At 45.0% G+C, this 23,681-nt stretch overlaps 4 protein-coding genes across 7 annotated transcripts; 2 read left to right on the top strand and 2 right to left on the bottom strand.

Moving 5' to 3' along the window:
- The first annotated feature begins 6,422 nt into the window (after nucleotides 1-6,422).
- On the top strand, nucleotides 6,423-12,320 carry LOC138179614 (uncharacterized). Its single transcript, XM_069112580.1, has 3 exons — nucleotides 6,423-8,098; nucleotides 10,074-10,217; nucleotides 10,299-12,320. The coding sequence occupies exons 1-3, from the start codon at nucleotides 7,716-7,718 to the stop codon at nucleotides 11,557-11,559; spliced, it is 1,788 nt and encodes a 595-aa protein (XP_068968681.1). The 5' UTR covers nucleotides 6,423-7,715; the 3' UTR covers nucleotides 11,560-12,320.
- Nucleotides 12,321-12,999: 679 nt separating this feature from the next.
- On the bottom strand, nucleotides 13,000-16,681 carry Nup54 (nuclear pore complex protein Nup54). The gene is made up of 5 exons (XM_069112579.1): nucleotides 16,477-16,681; nucleotides 14,497-15,000; nucleotides 13,520-14,427; nucleotides 13,219-13,446; nucleotides 13,000-13,143 (listed from the first exon to the last, which is right to left on the bottom strand). The coding sequence occupies exons 1-5, from the start codon at nucleotides 16,574-16,576 to the stop codon at nucleotides 13,021-13,023; spliced, it is 1,863 nt and encodes a 620-aa protein (XP_068968680.1). The 5' UTR covers nucleotides 16,577-16,681; the 3' UTR covers nucleotides 13,000-13,020.
- On the top strand, nucleotides 15,423-16,133 carry LOC138179766 (uncharacterized). Its single transcript, XM_069112892.1, has 3 exons — nucleotides 15,423-15,449; nucleotides 15,512-15,658; nucleotides 15,744-16,133. Exons 1-3 carry the CDS (start codon nucleotides 15,423-15,425, stop codon nucleotides 16,131-16,133), a joined length of 564 nt encoding a protein of 187 aa, XP_068968993.1.
- Nucleotides 16,682-17,682: 1,001 nt separating the features above from the next.
- GABA-B-R1 (gamma-aminobutyric acid type B receptor subunit 1) lies at nucleotides 17,683-23,589 on the bottom strand. 4 transcript variants are annotated; one of them, XM_069113426.1, is made up of 12 exons: nucleotides 22,890-23,589; nucleotides 22,720-22,818; nucleotides 22,495-22,629; nucleotides 22,254-22,424; nucleotides 21,675-22,173; nucleotides 21,458-21,585; nucleotides 21,073-21,365; nucleotides 20,757-21,000; nucleotides 20,312-20,555; nucleotides 19,848-20,242; nucleotides 19,626-19,764; nucleotides 17,683-19,562 (listed from the first exon to the last, which is right to left on the bottom strand). In XM_069113426.1, the coding sequence occupies exons 1-12, from the start codon at nucleotides 23,022-23,024 to the stop codon at nucleotides 19,549-19,551; spliced, it is 2,496 nt and encodes an 831-aa protein (XP_068969527.1). In that variant the 5' UTR covers nucleotides 23,025-23,589; the 3' UTR covers nucleotides 17,683-19,548. The 4 variants fall into 4 exon arrangements, with proteins under 4 accessions (XP_068969527.1, XP_068969526.1, XP_068969524.1 ...); XM_069113425.1 differs by having other exon boundaries at nucleotides 17,683-18,056; XM_069113423.1 differs by having other exon boundaries at nucleotides 17,683-19,764.
- Nucleotides 23,590-23,681: the final 92 nt, after the last annotated feature.

Genomic DNA, 23,681 nt, shown 5'->3' with positions numbered 1-23,681 from the left:
GCGTGTTGAGTCGATGGGTGTGACGAACGCGTAAAGCTAGAAGCTTTCGGGCCGAACGTTCTCGTCGTATTGGCTTCTTCGAGTAAAGTTCAACGCGTCCGATCGAACTCGACGTCGATTTATTTACGTTCGCGTCTAGACTGGAATTCGATCGAGGTTCAGCCGGCTCCCGTTCAGCCTGTTATCGCGTGCTCCATCATCTCGAGCCGACTTACAAACATCCTTATAGAAAAATAAAGCGTTATCTCGCGATCGTCCCAGTAGCGACGCGATACATAGCCGTTCGTTGGTGCGTTTAAAGAGGGCGATAAGATAGATGCAATCGCGTCGTTGTTGTTGCTTGTACGACTCCTCGTCGTCGGGTGTGAACTGAAAAGCGTCGACACAACGTGAACGGAAACGTTGATAACGCGGATAAGAACCTGCGATCTTAGCCTAGTCATCGATGTTAACGAGCTTCTAAAGACAGGTGTTGCAAAATCGAAAGCAAACAAAGCGTGTGTAACGCGAAACGTAGGAAAGCTAGGAGAAGAAGCAACTTGCGAAAGGAAGCGCAGCGGGCGAGTGTGGCGATCGACGGCGCCGTGTTCCTTATAAAGCGGTCACGTGACCGCATAGGCTCGACGAATCAGCAGACGGTAGCGCCGTCGCCGGGAAGGGAACGGGAGGAACGCGAAGCGGGACCACGAAGAGGAGAAAGAAGAATAAGAAGAAGAGACAGCCGCGGAGGAGCGAAGGGCTGGGAATGGGATGGGAGGAGAGTGAAGGGGAAGGGGAGGGAAGGGAAGAGAGGAAAAGAGAGAAGAAACGAAAGTTCGCTTCTTTCTCGGTAGCAAGGTTCGAGTCGGCAGAGAGGTAGAGGACCCCCGGCGTGCTCTCCTGCTGTGACCGGTAGCTATCCTCTGTCCCGTTCGTAATACCTATGGAGAAGGTGTGTGCGTGCATCGTGATCCAGAGACGTGTGCACACGTACACGGTGCACGGTGGTTCGACGCGACTCGGTGTGCGCGATCGAGGACGCTCGTGACGCCTGGAAAAGGACCGGAGGCGCACGCCATACCGATATTAATATTCCATCCTGAAACGTGATAAATCACCAAAGGATACGTCGTTCATCCCCAGCGGCGTCCTCGTCGCCCATCTCGCGTTACCCCGCAAGGTCACCGCGGTTCGACTCTCCCGGCCGTGGTTCCGTGGATTCCGTGCGAGTGACGCGATCCTCGAGACGGGTTCGACCGAACGATCGCTCGAGAGACGACAATTATTCTAATTGGTTCGGCTACCTGGCTGAGACGCCCGGCAACGCCTTCCTTCTTCTTGCGTTCGAGAAAAGCTAGGGAATAATCCGAGCTGTTAGACCGTTGGAGGGTCCGTGCTCGGCATTCAGACGAAATCGTTCGACGACGGCTAGGGTTCCACGAGTTTGCTTAATAAGTAGACGGATCCGGTGGTTGCACTCGAATTAGTCCAAACTCGGCTCCGTGAGACGAAGCTGATCGTCGACGGTCGTAAGCCGACAGCCCGACGTTGGTCACTTCGCTGAGAGTTGTGGGAAAGAAACGGAAACGGTTCGGCTAGGAAGCACTCGTAGGCGAAATTTGCCGGGAATGAGATCGATCGAACGGGGATCGAAGTAGCGTGGAGAGTCGTCGAAGGTAGTAACCGCGGGGGTTTCACGGAATACATCGACGTTGGCCGTCGCGAAAGACGAGAGGCCACGACGGTCTTCCCTCGGCGGCCGTGCTTCTCTCACGGCACTCGAGGCTCGCGTCGGTATCGGTTGCCGGCGAGGCAGCGAGAGAAAAAAAGAGCAGAACCACGATCGTTCCGGCCCCCAACAGCGCGATCGAATAAAAATGTGCGCCGAGGACGTCTACGTTAGACGACGCGGTACCCCGATCGAACCACGGGAATTTCAACCCCCGCTGCGCCACCGACTGCGACCCTCTACCGTCCTCGCGAGCTCCGATACCCTGCACCCTCTCTGTTCACAGGGTATTTCTGTAGCGGCAGCCACACGCAAAGTGCCACGCGTTCTATATATGCGTTTCGTTGCTTTGGTGCGAGTTAAAACGCCGCAAACACACGGGTGCCGTGTAAATTCTTGCTTGGAGGTCCGTGAACCGCCGCGTCCTTCTCTTCTACCTTCGACCCGACTCCCAACAGACGACGACGGATCTTTAAACTAGCCGATGAATCGTGTTTCCTCCGTAATCCCCTTGTTGCTCGAGGAAACCTATAATTCGTGTGCGAGACCTTGGATACCGATCCACCGTGCCCATGTCCATTAGTAAATAAAAGACAAGACCGCGTCCAGCTACCGAAAACGATTCTCTCGTTGGCGAGTCGGGGATCTCGGAAATTCCCTCTGGGCCTGTGGAAGATGTTTCGCCGGTGGAATACCGAAATCAAATCTAAATGAAAGATCGGAGAGGCTGACGGCGGGGGCAGAGGGTGGAGAAACCTCTTTCGGCGTTCCATGGACGCGTAAGCTGCGCGACAAGGAGCTACGCAGAGAGTAGAGAGAAAAGAGAAGAGAGAAAGAGAACGAAGGAGAGGTGGAAGGATCGAGGGAAAGGGCTATCTCCGGCGGATCTCAATCTAAAAACTCCGAACATATTTTCTCGAGTTTAGAGCCGGGTCCGGATCTCATTGGTCCCGCTGGAATCTCCGTCTTTGGCTGTCCGTCTTTCTCCTTCAACCTTTTCATCCTTTCCCCGTCCTTTTCTCCGTCTCTTCTACCTGTTCGCCGCGTTCTTCGAGATCAAAGCGCGCCGACGCCGGCAGTTCGGTCCGTGGGGTGTCATGCGAGACGAGGGGTGGCAATCCATCCGGTGCAAGGGACGAGAGAAAGCTGTTGGTACCATATTCGTTAATATCCTTGCGTAGGGCCGCTGGGGGTATCTAAGGCCGGCAGCCGGTATCACACGGTTCCACGCAACGATTCGCCATGCCGAATCGTCGAAATCGCCTCTTAGAAATTTTCGTTTTCGCGCCTTTCACACGATACGATCCATCGACGGTGTACCGTCTGCTATACGTTTTATGTACGGCTGCTCGTGATCATCGATGATAAATTTACTCGTCGAACTTCGCGTATCCAGATATCCGAGATCCTAGACAGATTGGTAACGCTACTCTGCCAACATCGCGCGCGAACACACGCGCGTATACGGTTTCGTCGTCAATGTGGAATGGACGTCGCGACTCGTCCACTTGTATATCTGTGCACGTCGATCGAATTGTCACGGAAAAAATGAAAAGCGACGTGCCGAAAATTTATAAGGTACGATCGGATGGAAGTCGAGACACCAGGTATATACCGGACGTTGATCATCCTCGAGTTAAGATCGACGGACAATGGCAGCCCGCGCTCCTCGGGAAATCCTTAATTTTTTTCTTCCTTTTAACGTCTATCTTCCGTCTGGCATCTGCCGTGTCGCCGTCAGGATGTCGCTCGCGCCACCACTCTTTGTCCCCTTATTACGTCCAACCCCCTAATGCCTTCCTGATCGTTTCTTAATCTCTTCACGAGCGTAGTTTCTTTCATCCATGTGTACAATGTGTACGATACGGCTTCTTGCGACGTAACGCAAGTTGGACGGTGAACGATACGTGGAACGAAGCGAACACGTGATTCCGAAGGGGGGAAAGAAGTAGCTTTTTCGAATCGCTCGTGCGCCGCAACTATATCGGTGATATCACAGCGTGACAACGACGCGAAACGACTACTCCTGCTCGTACTACGTCAAAATTCGTATCTTACAACGAGCAATACCGCAGAACCACCCGCGGTGTTCTTATCTAACAAGCAGTGAGATGTGCCACTTCTCACGTAGATAGCTTTTCTCCTCTTACGAAGATAGTGAGCATCGGTTGTTCGACGATCTCGAGTAGCCCGCTGGCATGGTCGATCATCCAGAAAAATCCGATACACGTAACGTTAGAAAAATGCAAACAACACCGCGACATAAAGAATGCGTCGCCATTCTTTTCTACGCTTATCTGGATTACCGTGTTACTTAGCGCGTACATCTATCGAAATGGAATATTTTCCTCGCGGTACAGATAAGAAAGAAGAAACGACGCTATAATGAAAGTTTGCCTTAGAAACCGTTTGAGAACCACTGCCGCTGATAGCAACAGGTGGATCTTGATCTTGACTCCGGTGCTTGTTTACCAACGCGCACGAGACCAATTCTGACCCGCGATTCCAGATTAGATCGCCGTTCGATTAGCATCCTGACGAAGAAACGACCATCGTCTCGCGTCGATAATTTACTGCGCGAAGGCCGAAGACCGTTCGATCCGAAATTGGCAAATAGGTACTTGCACGCGAAAATCCAAAATTTTGCCTGTAACGAAGGAAACGCTACGAAAGAGAGTGGAAAATTTTCTCATGGAGCGTAAAGTTCGTCCGCTTTTGAAGGGTCACGAATCTCGCCTAGTTTCCCCCGTTTTGTTCGCGAAAGATCGAACCGTGGGGAATAAGCGAACAGCGACGTTCGATTTTTCATTTCGCAGAGAATGGTCCATTTATCGTAACGTTCAGGGTCGGTTGGCACGCATCTGCTGCGGAAACGTCGCTTTCCTCTCGAAGATAGTTTCGTAAGCGATTCTTGTTTGCTCGTTCGAAAGCAAAAGCCAGATGATTCTCGTAATCGTAACCTTGACACACTATAGTTTATCGATATTTCCATTGACATTAGTAAGATATTTTCGGTAGCGTTGAGAATCGTCGTAGATACGATCCGAGTCGGATAAGTCTGTCTGTAATAGCAGAGATACGCGATCGCTCGACCCATGATCCAACCCACGATGATTATTGACGGCTCGTTGATCTTTTCAGTCGCACGCAAGGTTGTTTGCGCGCGATGATCGAACGCTAGAGGATCGGAATAAATTCAAGGTCGGCCCATCAACGGAAACGGGCTCGAATCGATCGTCTCGACCGGTCCGAATGCACCCACGGACATATTCGACTTTCGAGCAGCTGCCCCCTACTCGCATCGAACGCGATTAGTTTCGTGTAATCTGTTCGATACCGCGAATCCGGCAGCGCTTACGGGACAACTAGCCGTCGCGATTGGTGGTCCGTGACGAGAACACTTGCGTAACTCGAAATTTTTTCCTCGTTAAGATAGCTCGAGACTCGACGTCAGACGTTTACTGCGACGCACCTCGCCGCTTGCTCCACTGAAACTTCGTAGAGGGGGTCCGGTTTTATTTGGCCGTCGCTATTCCGTGACAAATTCCTTATTCCTACTTGAAATCGTCGCTGTTCGAACGTACTCCACGTGTTTTATTTCGCAAGTTCTTTCGATAGGCCCGGCCACGCGACGATCGGTTCACGATCCCTCTGTTCTAACTTTTATCAACGCGATTTTCTCGGTCCGAGAATCGGCTGGTCCCCGATTATCGTCGATCGAATCGCGATCGCGACTAATTTATCGATCGTTGATATCGTTACGATACGATCACGAAAAACACGCGTTCGTGCACGGTGGCGACGAGACCTTGGTCCAACGAAGGATTTTGAAACGTAAGCGCGAGGGGGCCCACCCACGGTGCTACCACGTGCTACTTGCGATGCTGAAATTTTGACTAGTGGGAGGGAATTACTCGAGTCGAGGTCTATTGACTCAGCTTGCGAGCGCCCATTCGCGGCAAAGCGTTAATGCGAGTCGCGATAACGTTGCGCAGGCTTCTCAGAGATACCTACGCAGAACTTTGTTCTCATTCACTTGGCGGGGAAAGGGGTACTTTGAATAGGATTCACGGGTGCGAATCCTAAATGATTGTAGCACCTGTCGTCATCTTTTTCCTCGCTCAAGGCACAGAACCGTCGGTTTTCGTTGCAACGACTGGTTACAGATCGATTCAGAAGCTGCTACCGATGATTAAACGTGGCGTCGTTCGAATAATCCAGCCGACGTCCGAGTTTCAAGAATTCCGAGTTATTTCAAGATAGCTTGACGATTCTCTACGATTCCTCGAAACATTGGCTTTACTTAAATTGACGTTACTCGAAGACACAACAAATCAGAAGATTTTGGCAATAACCATGTATTCTTTCGTTTTCGGACATGTAAATTTGGAAAATGAAAAAGAAAAGTTATTCGACGAAATGTTCGTACAAATCGTGTTTGTCGAAGCGTATCGTCTTTCGAGATAAGCAACCGACAAACAATCGTCGATCATCCTGTAAATTCCAAATGTTGGCAAAACTGGCGCCGTTTTCATCTTCCGTAACATAACTAGTTATCCAACGTTGCTTTCGAAGATATCGGTAAGTCCACACGGTTCCGTCCACTGACGCATTGCAGTCGGTTGTTATCAACGTCGATGTATTGGTGCGCCCGGGCGGAGAGGCGTGGGACGTTATCGGCGACGATAGCGCGGCTATATATAAAGCGGCTGGTTCGTCGTTGACATTAGTTCCACGTTCGTTGCAGCCTTTTCGCAACAGACGGCTTCCTCTTGTTCTTCGACTGCCTTTCTTCTCCCTTCTCTGTCCTACGCTCCGCGCTCCGTGCTCCGCTCTCTGTCTATCAGTCTTTGGCTGACTTAAGTTACTCGACGAGGATCATCGATACGCGTCTGCGCCAGTAGTCGACCACCGTGGTACGCGATTCATCGACGTCCCTGGGGGGTAACTCTGACCACCTGATCATCGACGCGTCACGCTGCCAACCGGAGCCGAGATCTTTGCTCCGAGATAAAGAGGGAAGTCGAGGCAGAGAGATCGAGCGACCAGATACGAGGAAAGAGAAACGAAAAGATGGAGGCGACGTTGTTCTAGCGTCGACAGGAACCGATCTCTGCAACGTTTGACAGACCAGCAGTAGGCTGTCAGAGGGGGCTGTTCCGTGCGCCACGGAAGCCTCAAGTCGATTCGATCGGGGTTGCAAATCGAATCGGTGGTATCGTTCGGCGAAAGCGACGGCCTCCACGAGGAAAGGGCGCTCGCGTTTGATGAGTCTGTCACGGGCCAGCCTAGTTATGTTCTCGATCGAGTACAGCAAACAATTCCTGAGCTACCGTATACTCAAGTCGAACCGGTTCAAGTACATCTGACGATACGGACTCGGACTAAGTGTGATAAAAGTGTGCGCGCTACGGCGAAAGTGTGTATGTGAGCGTACTGTGCCGTGCTCGACTTGTCGTTGGCGACGGTGTTCAGGAAAAGGAATCGAAAGCGCGACCAAGTTCGAAAGAGAGCCCACGAGGATACGGCAAGACCTGGAAAGTCTTGTTCACGATTTTCATCGATGCGCCGATCGTTCTCTCCGTTCGTTACGAATTGAGATAAACGAGACGTCACCTTCGAAACTCGTTGATAAGACGACATTTTCGAAGGCGTTTGAGGTCGCGACTCGAGGAAAGGACGATTCCGATCAACGGGTGGCACGAGTCGATCACAGCCAGATAGATATAGGCAGCCGATGAAACAAAATTACATTCATAAAACTTACGTATTTCAACGTGCTTCTTTCCATCCTACAAATCCATTCCAAATTCTATCAAATCGTCTATCAAAGCGAACACGATAGCAGTTCAATTTTTTCGATCCCTTCTCACCTAAGTTCTCGTTGATCCAGACAACGTACACGGCGATCCGATATCAGGAAAATTTGCACGTTTTTCGATCAAATTGGCGAGTTCCTCGACATAACGAAATTAAAGGGAACAGATAAATACAAGAAGGAATAAACATGATCGTTTACGTTCCCGGTAGAATGCCAAGCCACGTTGGCGCGTACGGCTCTGTTCGCTATCCGGGCACGCTGCTAGGAGTGGTGCCGGGTTTTTACAGTCCGATTTCCGGTTACTCGACCAGCCCAAACCCCAGCTACTACGAGAGCCTCAGCCTGCAACAACAAGCACCGCTGGACCTTCCGGTTTGGCCACGAAGCATGCCGATCGAGGAAGAACTCGCAACTTCCCCGTCGGCTGTGATACCGGGTTTGGGAGTCTCCCCGGATGGTTTGGCAAACGGTGGACCACCTAGTCCAGCTCACAGCGACTCGGACGCCTCCAACTCCAGCTTGGAACTTGGCTCCGTTCGACGTGGCGAAAATGCTCAACTAAAATGCAGGTAAATTGTACATCGCTGTTTCCATTCTAAAATAGTCCTAAGCTAGAGTTTCGTTGCAAGTTTTCAGAGACAGTTCGGGTGGTAAAGATATTTTGCCAAAACCTAGCGTTACCGTACGCTCGTCCGGAACAGAATTTGTGAATACGCGATCGTTATCTGAATCGAACACGGATATGTCAGACCCGACCGAGTGTGAAACGCCTGTTTATTTTCGGTTGTGCATCTCGTTATCAGAAAAATAGCTTGATGCGCAATTACGTTTTCTTTCGCTCGTCCTTCGCCCGAACGACTCGCTTTCGGCGACTCTTCGCCGTTTGCTTTTCGCTTCGTTCGCCTTTTTCACACGAACAACGTTTTTAGTCGACGGTGGTCACCGGACGATGAGTTTCTACGCGAAACGCGCGCAATTCACGCGCAACTCTCTTAAGTGACGCTAATTTATCTGCGGCGCGCGCGCGCGCGGTTACGTTCGCAGCACGCGTCCCATTCCGGTTCTAACCAGTTTCCCGTATCCGTCGCGATATCAAACGGCATTCTGCTCTTTTTCCATATCTTTCCTTCTCTTTCTTTGCTCTGCCCTTCCCGCTAGATTCGACCGAGACTCTAGAGTCGTATAGCAGCCTGGTTCTTCGATCGAAATTCGCGGGAATCGATCGAGGGAAACACCTTATCGCGCAAGTTTCACAAACTCGAACAAGAATCCAGTAAGCGAGAGCCACAAGTTGGAAAGAGAAAAAAAAAGAACAAAGTATAAAAATAAGTAAATCCAGCGGGGGGGATAGCGAGATATCGAAGCGGTTAACGAATCTAAGCGATTACGATACTAGAAAAAAATGTCAAATTTCGATAACCCTGAAATAACGATACGCGATTACACGGTAAGATGGCATTCAGCTTCGTTGAGAAGATTTCGGCTGGCGAAACGGTACGATCGTTTATCGCGTCAACAACTCGTTACGTGCTCGCGCTTTGCATGTGGTAACCTCGTGCACTCGGGAATGCCTGCTTTGTTATCACCGTGGCAATCGTGGACGATGTCGTCGTCGCATCGTTGTAATTGCGACTCTCGTACGCGTCACACGCCGAATCTTTCGTTTTCCTTGAAATTCGATAAACGCTGAATTTTCCGTGAAATCGCAGGATCGCGAACGTGAGTCTGATAAAAGCGAGAAAATTCTACCGGCGATTACGCGAGTATGTAAGAACGGTTCTGAGGGATTAGCTGCCGTCGCCTTGATCCACAACCTTTTATGCGAGCATATCGTTCACGGATGCGACGTCGTTTGCTGTGACAGTATCAAAGCCCATGTGTCCAGATAAACTGGTGTCAAGCGACGCCAATTGCACAACGGACGGAATTGGTATCAATTGGTCGGTTGAACGGATGTTCTTGACGTAAATCGCGCGTCGATGTTTCAACCGAACGCCCGCGTCGCGTCGTTTCAATCCCACTATTTACGTTTATGTACGTCGACTCTGGTTCACGTGATAGCATGCTACTGGCGGCGCAACCTTGAAAACCAGGGAACAACTCGAGTCGATCTCGAAGCGAACGAGACTTTTCGAAGGTTTTACGAGCGCTTCTCTCGAGTTCCAAGCGTAGGGATATAGCGACGCGCGAATCGATCGAACGATCAAGATGCACGGGGCGACCCTTCTCGCGCGTGTTGGTTATATTTAGAAATTCCCGGTATATGAGCGACAGGATGAATAAGTAATATAAATAGATCGATTGACGGGAAGAATACAAGATTCGAGATATTGGCCTTAAACGATAATCATCTTATGAACGGCACGATTGATAGGAACGATCCAGCGATCAAAGATCAATAGCCCTAAACGTTTCGCGACTATTCCCGTGCGATCGCTTAATACGTAGTTGCTTACGTTCCCGATGCTGACGGACGACACAGCGAGTCGAATTAAAATTTTACTGGCGAGACCAAAGGCTAACGCGTCTTGCTCCAATTCGCAGATGGCAAAATTGTGGTCGTTGGTTCACATCCTTGGAACAGCTGGCAGGACACGTTGCGCGACTTCATGCTGCGCCGGGACCACGTGGTCTTTTTTACTGTGGCTGGGAAGGGTGTGCCAGAGGTGAACGTGGATTTAACGCCAGGTAAAACCTTCTTCTTATTTTTCTAGAATTTAAAACCGATCGAGTTTCGAGTTTTACCTCGCTGCTTCTTTCGTTATCCAGGTACAAGATGCTGGTCCACGTTCGAACGCACACGAACGAGAAACCGCATCACTGTTTCCAATGCGACAAAAGCTTCAGCAGAGCGGAAAACCTGAAGATTCACGCTCGTTCTCATACCGGTGAACGCCCTTACGTCTGCCCCGTTGAAGGCTGCAACAAAGCTTACTCCAACTCCTCGGACAGGTTCAAGCACACCAGAACTCACGCCGTGGACAAGCCTTACTGCTGCAAGGTGCCTGGCTGTCCCAAGAGGTACACCGATCCTTCCTCCCTGCGTAAACACGTGAAAACCTACAGACACTACGTGAATAATAACGACAAGGTGCAAGAGAAGAGTTTCGAGGAAAACAATTCACAGGAGAAGGCGAGATTCGATACCGTAACGCCGGAGAAGCAGAGCAGCAGTACCCATTCCGAGTCGTCCGACAAGAAGGACAGCAGCATAGAGAGCAGCGTATCAGGGTCTAGTCCAAAGGCCAGCAATAGCTTCGAGGAGCAAAGGAATTTCGTCGAGTGGAATAACATGTACAACCTGCAAGATCAGCGCAAGGAACAGGAGCACATCACGCCGAGAAAGACCTACGAACAAGAAGTGAAGATCTATCCGAGAATTTATGACGAGAGTTACATAATACCGGACAGAATTCAGGTGAATCCCATGTACGTATCCAACAACCCGATCATCAAGGAGAGCCCACCTCAATCGGTTCAGTCGGTCTCGCCTCAGACCAGTCCGCACCATGCCCCCGACACGTTGCCTCATATCGGAATGCAGTCGACGCCCATCAAAATCGAGGAACCCATCGAATGCCCCAGTAAGGTCAGCACGGTCGATTACAGGAACATCGAGTCGATTATCAACAGCACGCCCTGCAAAAAGGAGAACGTCGTTATTTGCGACCCGGTGAGACATTCTGTGATAAAACGAGCGGAAGACCTGAAAATGGAGGTCGAGCAAATACCGACCAAGGAGGATATGTGCAAAGACACCACCGATTGCTGTTGTCGTCACAAGTGTTGCGTGCACAGTAACGACAATATCTTGGAGAAAACGAAGATCCTGTCGGATTTAATCCTCAAGACGCAGAATCCTCTGTTCAGACACCTGTTGGGCACGGTGGATCTGCAATACGGATTACAGAATATGTGGGGCAACATTGTGGACACGAACAATACATGCGGGCAAGACCTTAGAGTTAAGAACGAGAATGTGGTAGAGATGGAGCAGGATCTTCCATTGGATTTGACGATCAATAAATAAGGAGAATTTTTCACATGGTATTGAAGTTAGCGTTGCAACGAGTAAAATTAGAACGCTTAGAACTTTGTTAGGTATATTTCTCTCGCAACGAATCGATGAATTTTTTAAATTCTGTAGAAGCAGTCCTCTTAAACTACCGACCGTGGCCAGGGTTCGAACATCTTCGAGGCCGTCCTGGAATCGAGTGCCTTGAGTCTTAGGTCGTAACGTCTTATTCGGTATTTTTTATAAATCCAGGGCGACTTTGAACATTGGAGAATTTGAGTTTCTACTCGGGCCATGGTTTTTACTTCCGTCATTTTACATCAAATTAGTCTTTCGAGATTAGCGAGGCTGCATAAAACGTTTGAGGATTATTATTTTTGCCTAGTTTATTCGATTCGATGATAACTAAAAATTATAAAAGTTGATTAATACTAGAGGCAGATAAAGGTTGATTAAATGTATCGGTTTGAAGGAAGGTTTGTTGTTGGCGAAAAGAAAGTTGTCCGTTTTCGTTAGACTGTGAAGCCAAATATATTGTAATACGTTAATGTCTGTCGAACGATGAAGTTAGTCGAAGCAGAAATAGTTTGATATCGAATGAGGTTTGCTCAATCTTAATTCGTTAATAACTCCTTTAGCAACGTAATTAGAAGAGTCTCAGATTTAGATTTACGGGTAGTTCGAACGATCGTCTAGAACGAAATCATCGTCGATACCTGTATATACACACGTTAAACCAAAACCTAACAAACAAAATAGAGTAAAGTAAATGAGAACATGCGAGGTACGTGTTTCATAAAACTCCCAAGTAACATTACGGTCAAACGACCGCTGTATCATAATGTGTCTGAAAGAAGTGATTCGATATGTAATGTTCAACATCTATGTATAATATGTATATAAAGTTGTATTATGTTATGTATAAGGTATTCAAGATGTTAGACGTATGAAGGAAAGTACTGCAATGAGAAAAGCGTGTTTAACGACATTAAACTATTCAATAAAAACATTATTTATGTAAAAAATGTTTATTTTTTCTTAGCACATAACAAGTTTCATCTTACCCTCGATGTCGGAAGTATTGTAAAACCGCATTTTTGATAACATCAGCAAAAGAATACGAGTCGCGGTCACGCCTATAAAAAACTTCTCTCTTTTTAAATATCGCCAAAACAGGTTGGTTCGATATTGGCACCAGTCATTTAATACGTGGGAAATTATCATAATTGATAAACGTTATCTTCGAGCAAAATAAAGTTTAACATCGTAAAGACACGTGTTTAACTCATAATAAAAAAAATCAATAGTTGCAGTTAGGAAGTAGATTCAGAATGAATATGGCACCAATTTTACGGAGGTGCAGTGTCTCTGTTGTTAGCTGGATTTACAATCTTATTATCGGCGATAATAATGACCATATCTCTTTAAGTATGTTGACAAAAATACGCAAGAAAATTGCGTTTCTATATATAATTCTCACGATATATTATGACTCATTAAGAGTTCAGACATGCCGTCTTTAATGATTTTCAAACTTTCTAGATCGGAGTTTATCGTTGCTATAAGTTGTGCCATGCCCTGTTGCTCCATTGTTAGGTACTAATAAAAAAAAAAAAAGCACCGATTACGTATGTATTCTTCGATAACTTTTTCGTAAACATTTTCTTTACGTACCGCTTTTATGTCATCCTGCGCTATGGGGTCCATCGCATACCTTTCCTGATTTTGTGTGTCTATATGATTTCTCATTCTCAATTGAGAAAGCATTTCACTAATTCTACCTTTGAACTGAGTTGGGGCGCTAACTTGGGAATGCATAGATTCGAACCTACGTGTTAGAACTTCTTCCTCCGGTTGCAGAGACAACCCAACTTTACGCGTAATTTCTTGACGTACCAGTACCTAAAGAAATATTTAAACATATAAATTGAATGTATGCCATTTGAAATAATTACCAGAAAATACATTTACATACCTGCAACACCCTGTGTTGTAGTTCTAACAGAGTCCTCCGATGTTCCTTTAATCTAGCTTGTATCGCCGTATGTTGTCTCTGCAATCTTTGTATTTCATCAGCCGCCATGTCTAGGAAATTTCTGTGCCTTGTTGTTTCTTCTTCTTGACACTTTAACCTGTGTTTAACTTGTTGGAAGCCGATCATTGGCACAGGTATATAAAGTTCTGGATTGGGATTGTCCAGCTGAGCTTGTTTCCATAATCGTGGATCGATTGAACAAGGCGGATTGTCTAAGTATTCCTTAAGCTGCGCAGGATCTAATTTTACTAAAGGTAACATATCTTCTACACCATTTTGCACTAATTGTTGCTTCTGCATCGGTTGCGATAAATACGCAACTAACTCGCTGGCAGGGATTTTTCTTGGAGCTCCAGTAATTCCTTTTTCAGTGATAAAAATGGTCACCTGACTTTTGTCTTCTCCAGTTGCTTTAATATTGTCTATTGTAAGCGATAAATTCGGTTTATTTCCCAAAATATTATTCATAAAACCGATCAATTGTGCCTCGCCCTCTTTAACATCCTTTTTCTTTTTATTGAAACAGAGTACTACCAGACCGTCGTTGTTATCAGCATCGGGCATCCGACTGTACCCGATAGCTTTGAATCTACATAGTGGATTTTCTTGATTAAGCTCTATAGGTGGAGCATTCATATAATAATAAGCTTTTCCAGTTCCCCATAAAGCTTGTATGAGGTTCCACCTCGCGATAATATTGTCACGTTCATCGTTATATAACTGGCAATTAAATACGGCATTGTACAACGCTTCAGATATGGTATTAACGGGCTGTTGCTGCTGTTGCTGTTGCTGAAACTGTTGTTGAGTCTGTGCTAACCCAGATCCAAACCCCGTAAATCCTGTACCTGCATAGATAATTTAATCTGAGTAAAAAATACGTTGATAAATAAAGGAATGGTGCAGCTACCACCAACCTGTACCAAAACCACCAAAGCCAGTGGTTGTAGTTGTTGCCGTTGGTTTTGTGCCGAAAGCACCAAAACCTGTAGACGTACCAAAAGTAGGGGCTGTACTTGTAGCACCAAATCCCCCAAAGAGGGAAGGCGCAGAGGTGGTCGTTGTAGTTCCAAATCCACTGAAACCACCAAAGCCTAAAGAGGATGTTGTAGTGGTTCCAAATGTACCGAATCCAGTGGTAGAGGCTGGTGTGCTACCAAAAGTAGAAGTGGTGCCGAATGCAGTGCCCGATGAAGCAGGTGTACCAAATACCGGAGTAGTACCAAAACTAGTAGCAGAAGCAGCAAAAGTAGGTGCCGAGGCAAAACCACCTGTTGCTGTGTTGCCAAAACCAGTTGCAGCTGGCGAACCAAAAGTGGTACCACTTCCAAATCCTCCTGCTGCTGGAGTTGAAGAGGAACCGAAGAGACTTGGTGCTGAGGTAGCCGGCGTACTAAATCCAAAAGATGGCGTTCCAAACCCTGCTAAAGTGTTTGGTTTCAATATTTAATAACGATACATAAGCTAATATTAATAAGATAATATTTAATAACTATATATAAGCAATATATATAGAAACGAGACGTTCGAGGTACATAAATACGCAGGTTATGAAAAAATATAAATATATACATATATATATATATATTATGAAGTTGTACCAATTTTCTTACTGAAAAGTTGACTTTTGTTTTTACTGATTTGAAACCTGCTTCAAGTAGAAAAACTAGTATATGACAGAAATGTCTTGCACAAGATCGCAATAATAATTTGCGCTGTATTCGTTCGTAAAGTCTAACTACACGCGTTCAAACGAATCGAAAAAATCATATAATTCGTGTTCGCATGATAAAAATTTATTAAAAGTCCCTGAATTATAGATAATTGCATAGCAAAAAACAATATGTCGTATATAAATGAGCAAAATCAGGTAAGGCTGTTAATAAAGCAAAAGTATAATGAAAATCTAATTCAACTAATGAAATTAAATAGGGAAGCAAATATGGACAACTTGCTAAAAAATTATTAAAGATAGCTTCAATATCTGGTAGGAAGGTTGCACTTCGTCATGTTGGTGAACCTATCGATTATTCTACTGAATTGTTGCACGAATTTGGCACTACAGATATAACAATTGGAGTATGTTTTAGAATTTTTTTTATACATATTATTACATTCTATATTATAGCATAAATTATAACATGTTTCATTGCAATTTGCGAAGGATGTTACAGCAGATGTTATGATAACAACAATGGGTAAAATTCCAAGTGAAATGTTTTACTTAGAGGATACAGTTGCTACCGTAGTTCCACAGAGAATACAAGAAACATCTACATTTGCAAAAGCTATTGTGGCAACTCAAGAATATTATCGACCAACGGAGTCCTCCAGCCATTCGCCGGTCTTAATTGCTTTATTAACCGCTCTTTTTATAATATTGTTATTATGCTGTATTACGGCATGTATCGTAACCAAGTCGAAGAGGAGAAATAATTTCTTTGGGAAGGGAAACATGGAATGCGAACCAGGATGTACAGGACTGAATCAGCCTCTGCTAGGAAAACTTTCAACCACTACAAATAAAACCAGCATTAGCTCTTTGAGAAATTAAAACTGATTTTGACACTAACTTGCATAAAACTTGCAATAACTTTTTACCGAATAAAACACGGTCTTGAGGAATTATTAACGTGCGACGTAGAAATTAATGCAAGCTGATTATATTATGAGTAGGCATTGTGATGAAACAACACATTGAAAAGTGGAGTGTTCTTCGAATTGATATTCCAAGAATATCTACAAAGACAAGTTTTGGAAAACTTATAAGACATACGATAAAGTTCGGACCAATGGAAAATACAAAATGATAACTTTAATGAAAATACGTTTGAAAAGGTCACATGTATCCATAGAACGAGCGAAATGTGACTTAACCTATAAACTAGACAACTTACCCGGTTTTACTGGTGTCGCCGTAGTGGAAGCCGTTGCACCAAAGCTAAACGCAGGAGCGGGTGTCGAAGTCGTTCCTCCGAATCCCGTACCAAATGACATTTCTCAAATTAAACTAAATTTAACGTGTTACGAAAACAGTATTTACCGCGCGCGCCTTATAATTTCGTATAGGCGACAATATAACGAATATGGCGGCTGACATGCGCCGCGAATACGAATTTCCGTTTTGGTGCAGACACGATGTCACGTGATCATGCTAAATGCTGATTATTCAAATCACAATACGCGGCAAAATCATGCCCTTAAATTGTAACTAAGTTTATTTGATTTTTTAATACAATTGTATTTCATTTGTACTACATATTTTTTATAATCGCCATATGGATCTATGATGTATTAAATATACGTATTTCTTCAGAGAATCGTATGTGTCGTCCCCTAATATCTCTCAAACAAAGTTCGTTTGGTTTCCTGCAAACTTTTTAAAGTTCACGATAGTAAAATTGCGATGCATTCACGCGAATTAAATACTTCCGATTTTAAGTTCGAAAGCACATTGTTTCGATTATGTAACTGTAACACAGCAAAGATCCGTGAACGATTAATAGATTCGAGAGCGAACGCTTTTCCGATAAGCGCAGGGTTATCAATAACAGATACAATATGAATTTTTAACGAATTTTATAATTTAAAAACTTAAAAATAAATATATCTCCATATTCTAACGTATATATATATGATACTTTCTTTAACAGTTTGATAAGACTAGTATATGTATATCGTATAATAATATAGTAGTCAAGCGCAATTCGCGCGACAGTCGATCGAAGAAATATAGTAAAAAATACGTGGATGAGCACGATAATGATTATACGAGAAAGAATTCAACAGAAGTTCGTAAAATCTCTCTAAACGTCGTATATACGTGGAATGGTGAAATTGAAACGCAAGTACGAAAAAGTTGTGCTTCGTGGCTTGTTCAATCTACGTTATACATACACGTAAGTCGTCTTGTGTACCGATAAAATTTGAATTGCAGTCAAATCACATTATTTTCCCATTGATAACGTGAAATAGTTTCTGAACTCAAGATTTTCAAATATTTCAACGTTCGTGTCTGTAAAATTTGAACCTTTGGCATTCCGTTAAAAGAATCCTCAGACACATATCTTGTTGGATACAATATCTTAAGTTTCGACTAAATCGTAACGTTAACTGAATTGCACATTTATAAATTCAAGGGTCTTTTCCAAGCCGCCACTCTGAAGAAATATCATTCCATTGAAATAATCTCTTCTATAGACGAGATATGCGTGGCAAAATAACTCATCGACGATGCAATGATAGAATTGAATTTTTATCGCTACAAACACGATTTCCGGTTTGTTTCCGATCACAAAATAAGAACATGCAGTTCCATTGGAATTACGCATGTGTACATTTAACACTAGTTTTAGAAGAGAAAGAGAAATAGAGCGTTTTGTCGTGAGCTTTTAGCCCGTTCGTACGTTCGTATGCTCGTATTGCTTTTGTCATCCTAATCGTCGGGGCTCTTGTGTTCAGCCAACCTGGTCCGTTTCTAAAAAGAAGAATTCAAAAACGATAATCCCTCAGATATCATGCGGGGTAAACGTAGAAAGTTTCTTTGCCCATTCATAAATAATTAATATTTGATCAGACTCAAGCATCCGAGCACCTTTACATTTAGATCAGTCATCAGAGGGTGCAATCTGAAAGATTAAGCGTTAACTGGCCATAAAGCACGTCGATCCACCTCATCAAGACTCCCAAATTATTTATGAATGGCGCAATGTTTGAAGCGTTTAAATCTCGTTAGCACGTTCACTGTTTTACGTGTGTACCTTGTTGCCCGCGATCGAACACCAATTTCGCGTACCGTGCAACGTTTCGTACAATTTGGGAGCAGACTTCATGAGGTTCACATCGATTCGCTGTCTCGGAAACGACCAGGTTATCGTCTAACGAGATTTAACTGCAATCGTTGCAAATCATGCGTAAACTACGTAAAAAGGTTTAGGCCTGCGGCAAACGAAACGTTCGCGATGCTTCTTACGTTTCGACTAAACGGATCGCGACTCAAATTATACGATATCCAGTAATTTAAGCGATCTTTTGTACCTCGTGTGGAACGTATATAATATTCGCGAATAAACGAAAACGTTCCTTTCTTTTATGTTTCTCTATTCGTTTCTTGGACCCGTATAAACGTGCGCGAAGAAATTCGGATCGTCGTGCATTGTCGCGTTTCGCACCAATACAATGCATGATAATAATGCACGGACAATTGAGTATTTTGCATAAAGTATTCGAAAGTCAACAGGAAATATTTTACGAAGTGTTTGGTCCGTGTTACGTAATCGATTTATGCGACCAATGCGATTAGTGTAAATTTATCTAATCATGATTTAATTAAGAATCGATTCGTTTGATAAAACTTCTCTGTACAAATATCTGTATAATAATAAAATCTGGATAATATGTAACGAAAAAGATCGTTGTAAACGAGAACGGCGCGATAGTCGTAGGCCAACTTGCGATCTATGATACCTAAGAATATCTCGCGCGTATGAATTTGTTTTACACAGAGATACTACTAATCGTACTACGCATACGCACACCTATTACTTTGTTTGTTATATACATACATCCAACATTTATACGTTTAGACACCGAGTACACGACACAGAGTGCGCCGCCTCGGGAGGAGGCAGCGCATCCTACGAACTATGAACTTAGAAACAAAGCTGTCTCGAGCTAACGAGTCGCCTGTTTGCATTTCAGAACTTTGGTGCGCCGTTTCCCTTTCGAAGTTTCACTAAAAAATTGCAACGAGTGTCATTCGGTGTGCGATAGTATGTAATAGTACTTTGCAAAAAAGAGACAAACAACGAGAAAATACGTCGCGTGATTCGATAGCCTCTAAAAAGAACTTAAAAGTAAACGTCGTCGTAAGAAGAGAACAACATATGTACTTTTATCCATTTAGGTCCCAGTTTCTTAAATTCGTTACGATGCAGCCAGAAAGGGCAGAAACTTAACGCACGGCGAATCTACAAGTACGATCCTGAAAACTCAAAGTCAGAAGCAGAAGCTCGAGATGATTGAGTATAAACAGAAATACCCCCACCGATTGCGCTATCCGAAGTCCCCTCGCCGGTTACAAAATCGGCGACTATCAACGAATCCTTCGGAACGTTTCCGCTGCCACCTTTCAGCGTGTCTCGCTCGGCCAACGTCTGTTTTAGAAGTTTGATCTTTTCTTCCTTCTGCAAAAGAATCGTCCGTTCTTCGTAACAGCCAATCGTTGACAACTGCGATCTTGAAGCCGAACAGCGAAAAGTTTCCTTACCGCGGCGATCAGTTTCTGAAGCTCGTCGTTCTCGCTAAGCAGCTTCTGATACCTTTCCTCGTCTTCCTTCGACATGCCCACGTCCGGATTGTACTTAGATTCGGCCTTGTCTTTCGGATGCCTGATCACTTCGATCACTTTAGGCACAAAGATCAGCGCCATGCTTAAGAAACAGCAGAAAATAATGGCGAGTGCAACGAAAGCGAAATTAGCATCTTGCTGGCTGGCGATCACCATCGTCACCGGTGCTGTGATCAAACAGAGAACAACCACGTTGTATATCGACATCCCGACGTATCTGGAATCATTGATCTGTTTAACTTTGATGCTCCTCGTTTCGTAGGCCAAAAACAGCCCGAATACCAGAATTATTCCTTTGTAGCTGTAAACCAAACCTGAAACAAGGACGCGGATGATAATCTTTGCTCGGTAATCAAAGATAAGTTTCACGTTGATCAGCTTACCAAGCCAAATGTTATTGTGTATGCTCTCGCAATGCTCTAACTCAGGTCTGATCATTGCATCGTCATCGCCGAACGAAGACGACTCCAACGGAAAGGTTTCCATCTTTCTTTGCAAAGGATCGAATACTTGCCAGGAGACTAACAACGCTATATCCACCGCTAACAGTCCGCTTACCATCGTATACAGCTTCCACGGTTGAACTTTCTTCTGTATGGACGAAACTTTTTGTTTAGCCATGAACAACTAGAAAGAATCGAGAATACGTTAAAGTCGAGGGTCATACGAGCAGGATCTGCAAACCATGCACGGGGCGGGCACACTGCGTGACTAGAAACATTAATTAGATCGTTAATCGGTTAATCGATCGCACGTGATTACCGTGGGTGACTCTCTAAAACGATTTCAAGCAATCGAGCGCGTTGATTCGTTGTTTCCGGTACTTACTTTCGCTTGATCGGCTTTCGTCTTTGTCGTGAGTCTGTGGACCCGCCACACTTTGCTAAACATCGCGCCGAACGCCAGAGTAAATCCCGTGGATAACATCCAGGATCTGGCCTGGCAGATAGCTGGATATTCCCACGGTGCGACGAATCTACCATCGATTCCCAACAGAAACACCGACACCAGACACGCTATCACTCCAACAAGCATTATTGTATTGCACACAGGATGTGACGACATTATAACCCTAGAAAGGGGGATACCAGCGTTCTCAAATATTTAGAGAAGAAAGAAATAAATATGGAACGAGCAGATGTACCTTCTGTGCCTGTTCCATATATTAAAAATTATCAATGCCAGCGCTATTGCGATTCCCACCGAGGATATAGTTCCCATGCAAATAAACAAAGGCAACGAGACTGTCCTTAGAACGGTCCTTACGATGGTCCTATCCTGAGGTACTTTACCACCGATCCACCTTTCCATATTCCTCCAAGTCAGATTGTCGCTTTGCGTATCGTAATATCCCAACTTAACGTACTTTCCATCGACCACTTGCTCGATTTGGGTCAATGCGATTCTGTCACCTTGCGAACTAAACGCAACGTATCCCTATAGCATATACAGGATCGATTAAAGATAAGTCGGCCTCTTATTAAAGATAAAGCCTTCGTTTTATTTCTAGTTCTAGCCGAGTCACGTACAGATACCCCTAGAAACTGAGTGGAGTTGATCGCCGAGTAAATTTCGTCCGCTATCTCCTTGTTGGTGTAGGTGAAGTTCTTTAGACTCTTCCCTTGCTTACTCAGCTTCTCCATTGTTTTATTGAAAGCTGTAGTTCAAATACGAAGAATACAAAACTGTGGTAAAAATTCGACTCTTCTATGACCGGCACTTTTACGTAGCAATTCGAATTCATACCTAACGCCACCGACCAAACAGCGTCGTAAGCGAGGGGCGCTTCTTGATATCCTTCGGGGTAGTGATTGTTATCGATGTCAAAGCTGCTTTCCTTCAGCACTTTGTTTAATCTCTGCCTAAAATCCTCGGAAGTCATGCCGCTGATTGTCGTGTCGTTATTTTGATTCCACATGAGAGCCTCGGTCGTCAAGTGTCCTTCAGCCGCGCGCCTCATTTGTTCTATCGTGCACGTGATTCCCTCCGTTTCCAAGTTCTTCTCGAACCAATTATCCTCGTACCAACCGATGAAGAACCACACGTAACTTTTGCCGTACAGATTCTGATGATACAATTCGCAGAGAACTCTTCTCGCGGCCACCACGTAGAACAAACCGACGATGATTCTGGCATCTTGGCGACGAAGATTTCTCACCGCGTCCGACGGGTCGGACAGGAAGCTCTGACGCGTAACTATTTCTATTCCTGCTTCCTTGCAACGTGCCTCTAAATCTTCTACGGTCTATAAACATAGAGGGAAACAGAACGATAAATTACCATGTTCGAAGGTTTGGATGGATTTGTGCGAGAGTGAGATGTTACAGATATGAACACTTCTTCGGCTTGCTGCAAGATTGCCACTCGAGACCAGCCAAATTTTTGCAACAGTTTAATTCTCGTGGGATTGTGCACCGTGGCTGACGGGTGTGTCCTGAAAAGTGTCGGGAACCGATTTCGATCCGACAACGCAGGAGATGATGCACCGTAACACAACTAAAGACGACACGAGTCAGTTTCCTTTTCGTATCTGTTTATTTAAATAACAAATTTCATCGACACTCACCACTACCAGGTTCCACATCTTCGCTGCTTCAGCGACGGTCGTACATACCGTACTACATCCGGCTAACAACATTAATTTGTGTGGTTTATAGTATAATAAATTGTACATCACTGAGGCACCGAGTCCTGGCTCGCACTGAAACGATCATATAATCAATTAACGAAGTTCCTCCGTCGTGATTTCCCTACGGTGCTTTTCAAGCTTCTCGGCAAACATTTTGTATACCTCGCTATCGTTCGAGTGAAGCTTCAGTATGAATCCAGGTAACAAATTTTTTTCACGGTTAACATCGTCTAGAGCCAGGTTCACTGCTGGCATGCAAGCCTGTTGAACGAAGTATACGTTGACTGATGCAACTTTTATACATTTAAGAAAGAATAAAAATTAATACTCGCCTGGCCACCCTGCCATCCACCCTTTCCTCGTATGGGAAAAATGCCACCGATATGCAACACATTGTCGGCGTCGTCGGGAGGTAACGAACCCCCGATCGCTCCCGTCAACGTTAAAAATATAACAAGCCCTATCATCACGTCGTTTGCCAAATTTTGTCATTTATTCGATTGAGCAAGCTTAAACCTTCTGTACTTTCTGTTTGCCCTACGACACACCCCAACAGCACGATGCCGAGTATCGTAATTTCTTTACACGAATCACAGCCATCGTCGTTGACCGCTGATCGTTTTCGAACGAGAATCACTGATCCGTGGAACGATGATTTTACCACCGTTCGGGATTTTGCGAACAGAGAGCGATACACTCGAGGGAATGTTCCGATATTCTCGGTGTCCCTAACGAAACGCGACGTACGCGGCATTAAAATCGTGTGTTCGCGTTCTCCATCGCGTTCGCCCGGTCTCGACGCTCCCCCCTGAGCGATACGCCGTGAAATTTCGCGTGCGAATGAATTTACCGAAGACGGAGAGGAGTTCGCGTGAGCTTTCTATTGATTTCATCCCGGCTTTCAAGGATCGTAGTGGGGATAGGGTGGCTCTGTGCCCTAGGTTTCTTCTAGAAGATCAATATATAAACGATTAGACCTTACGGTTCACTCGTGACCGAAGGTCACGTTGAAAATCGAATTTTCAGATTTTCCGTGCTTTTAAAAAGACGAGAGATCGCCGGTTACCGAGATGATTACGAGAGATTTCGAATTGAGGTGCACTCGCGACCATTTTGGTTCGGTC

This window comes from Bombus flavifrons, chromosome 5, assembly GCF_040668555.2.
Source record: "Bombus flavifrons isolate JBK064 chromosome 5, iyBomFlav1_principal, whole genome shotgun sequence".
In the NCBI taxonomy this organism is placed as follows: Eukaryota; Metazoa; Arthropoda; class Insecta; order Hymenoptera; family Apidae; genus Bombus; species Bombus flavifrons.
Note: the sequence above shows the minus strand (reverse complement) of the source record. Positions and strands in the feature narration are given on the sequence as shown.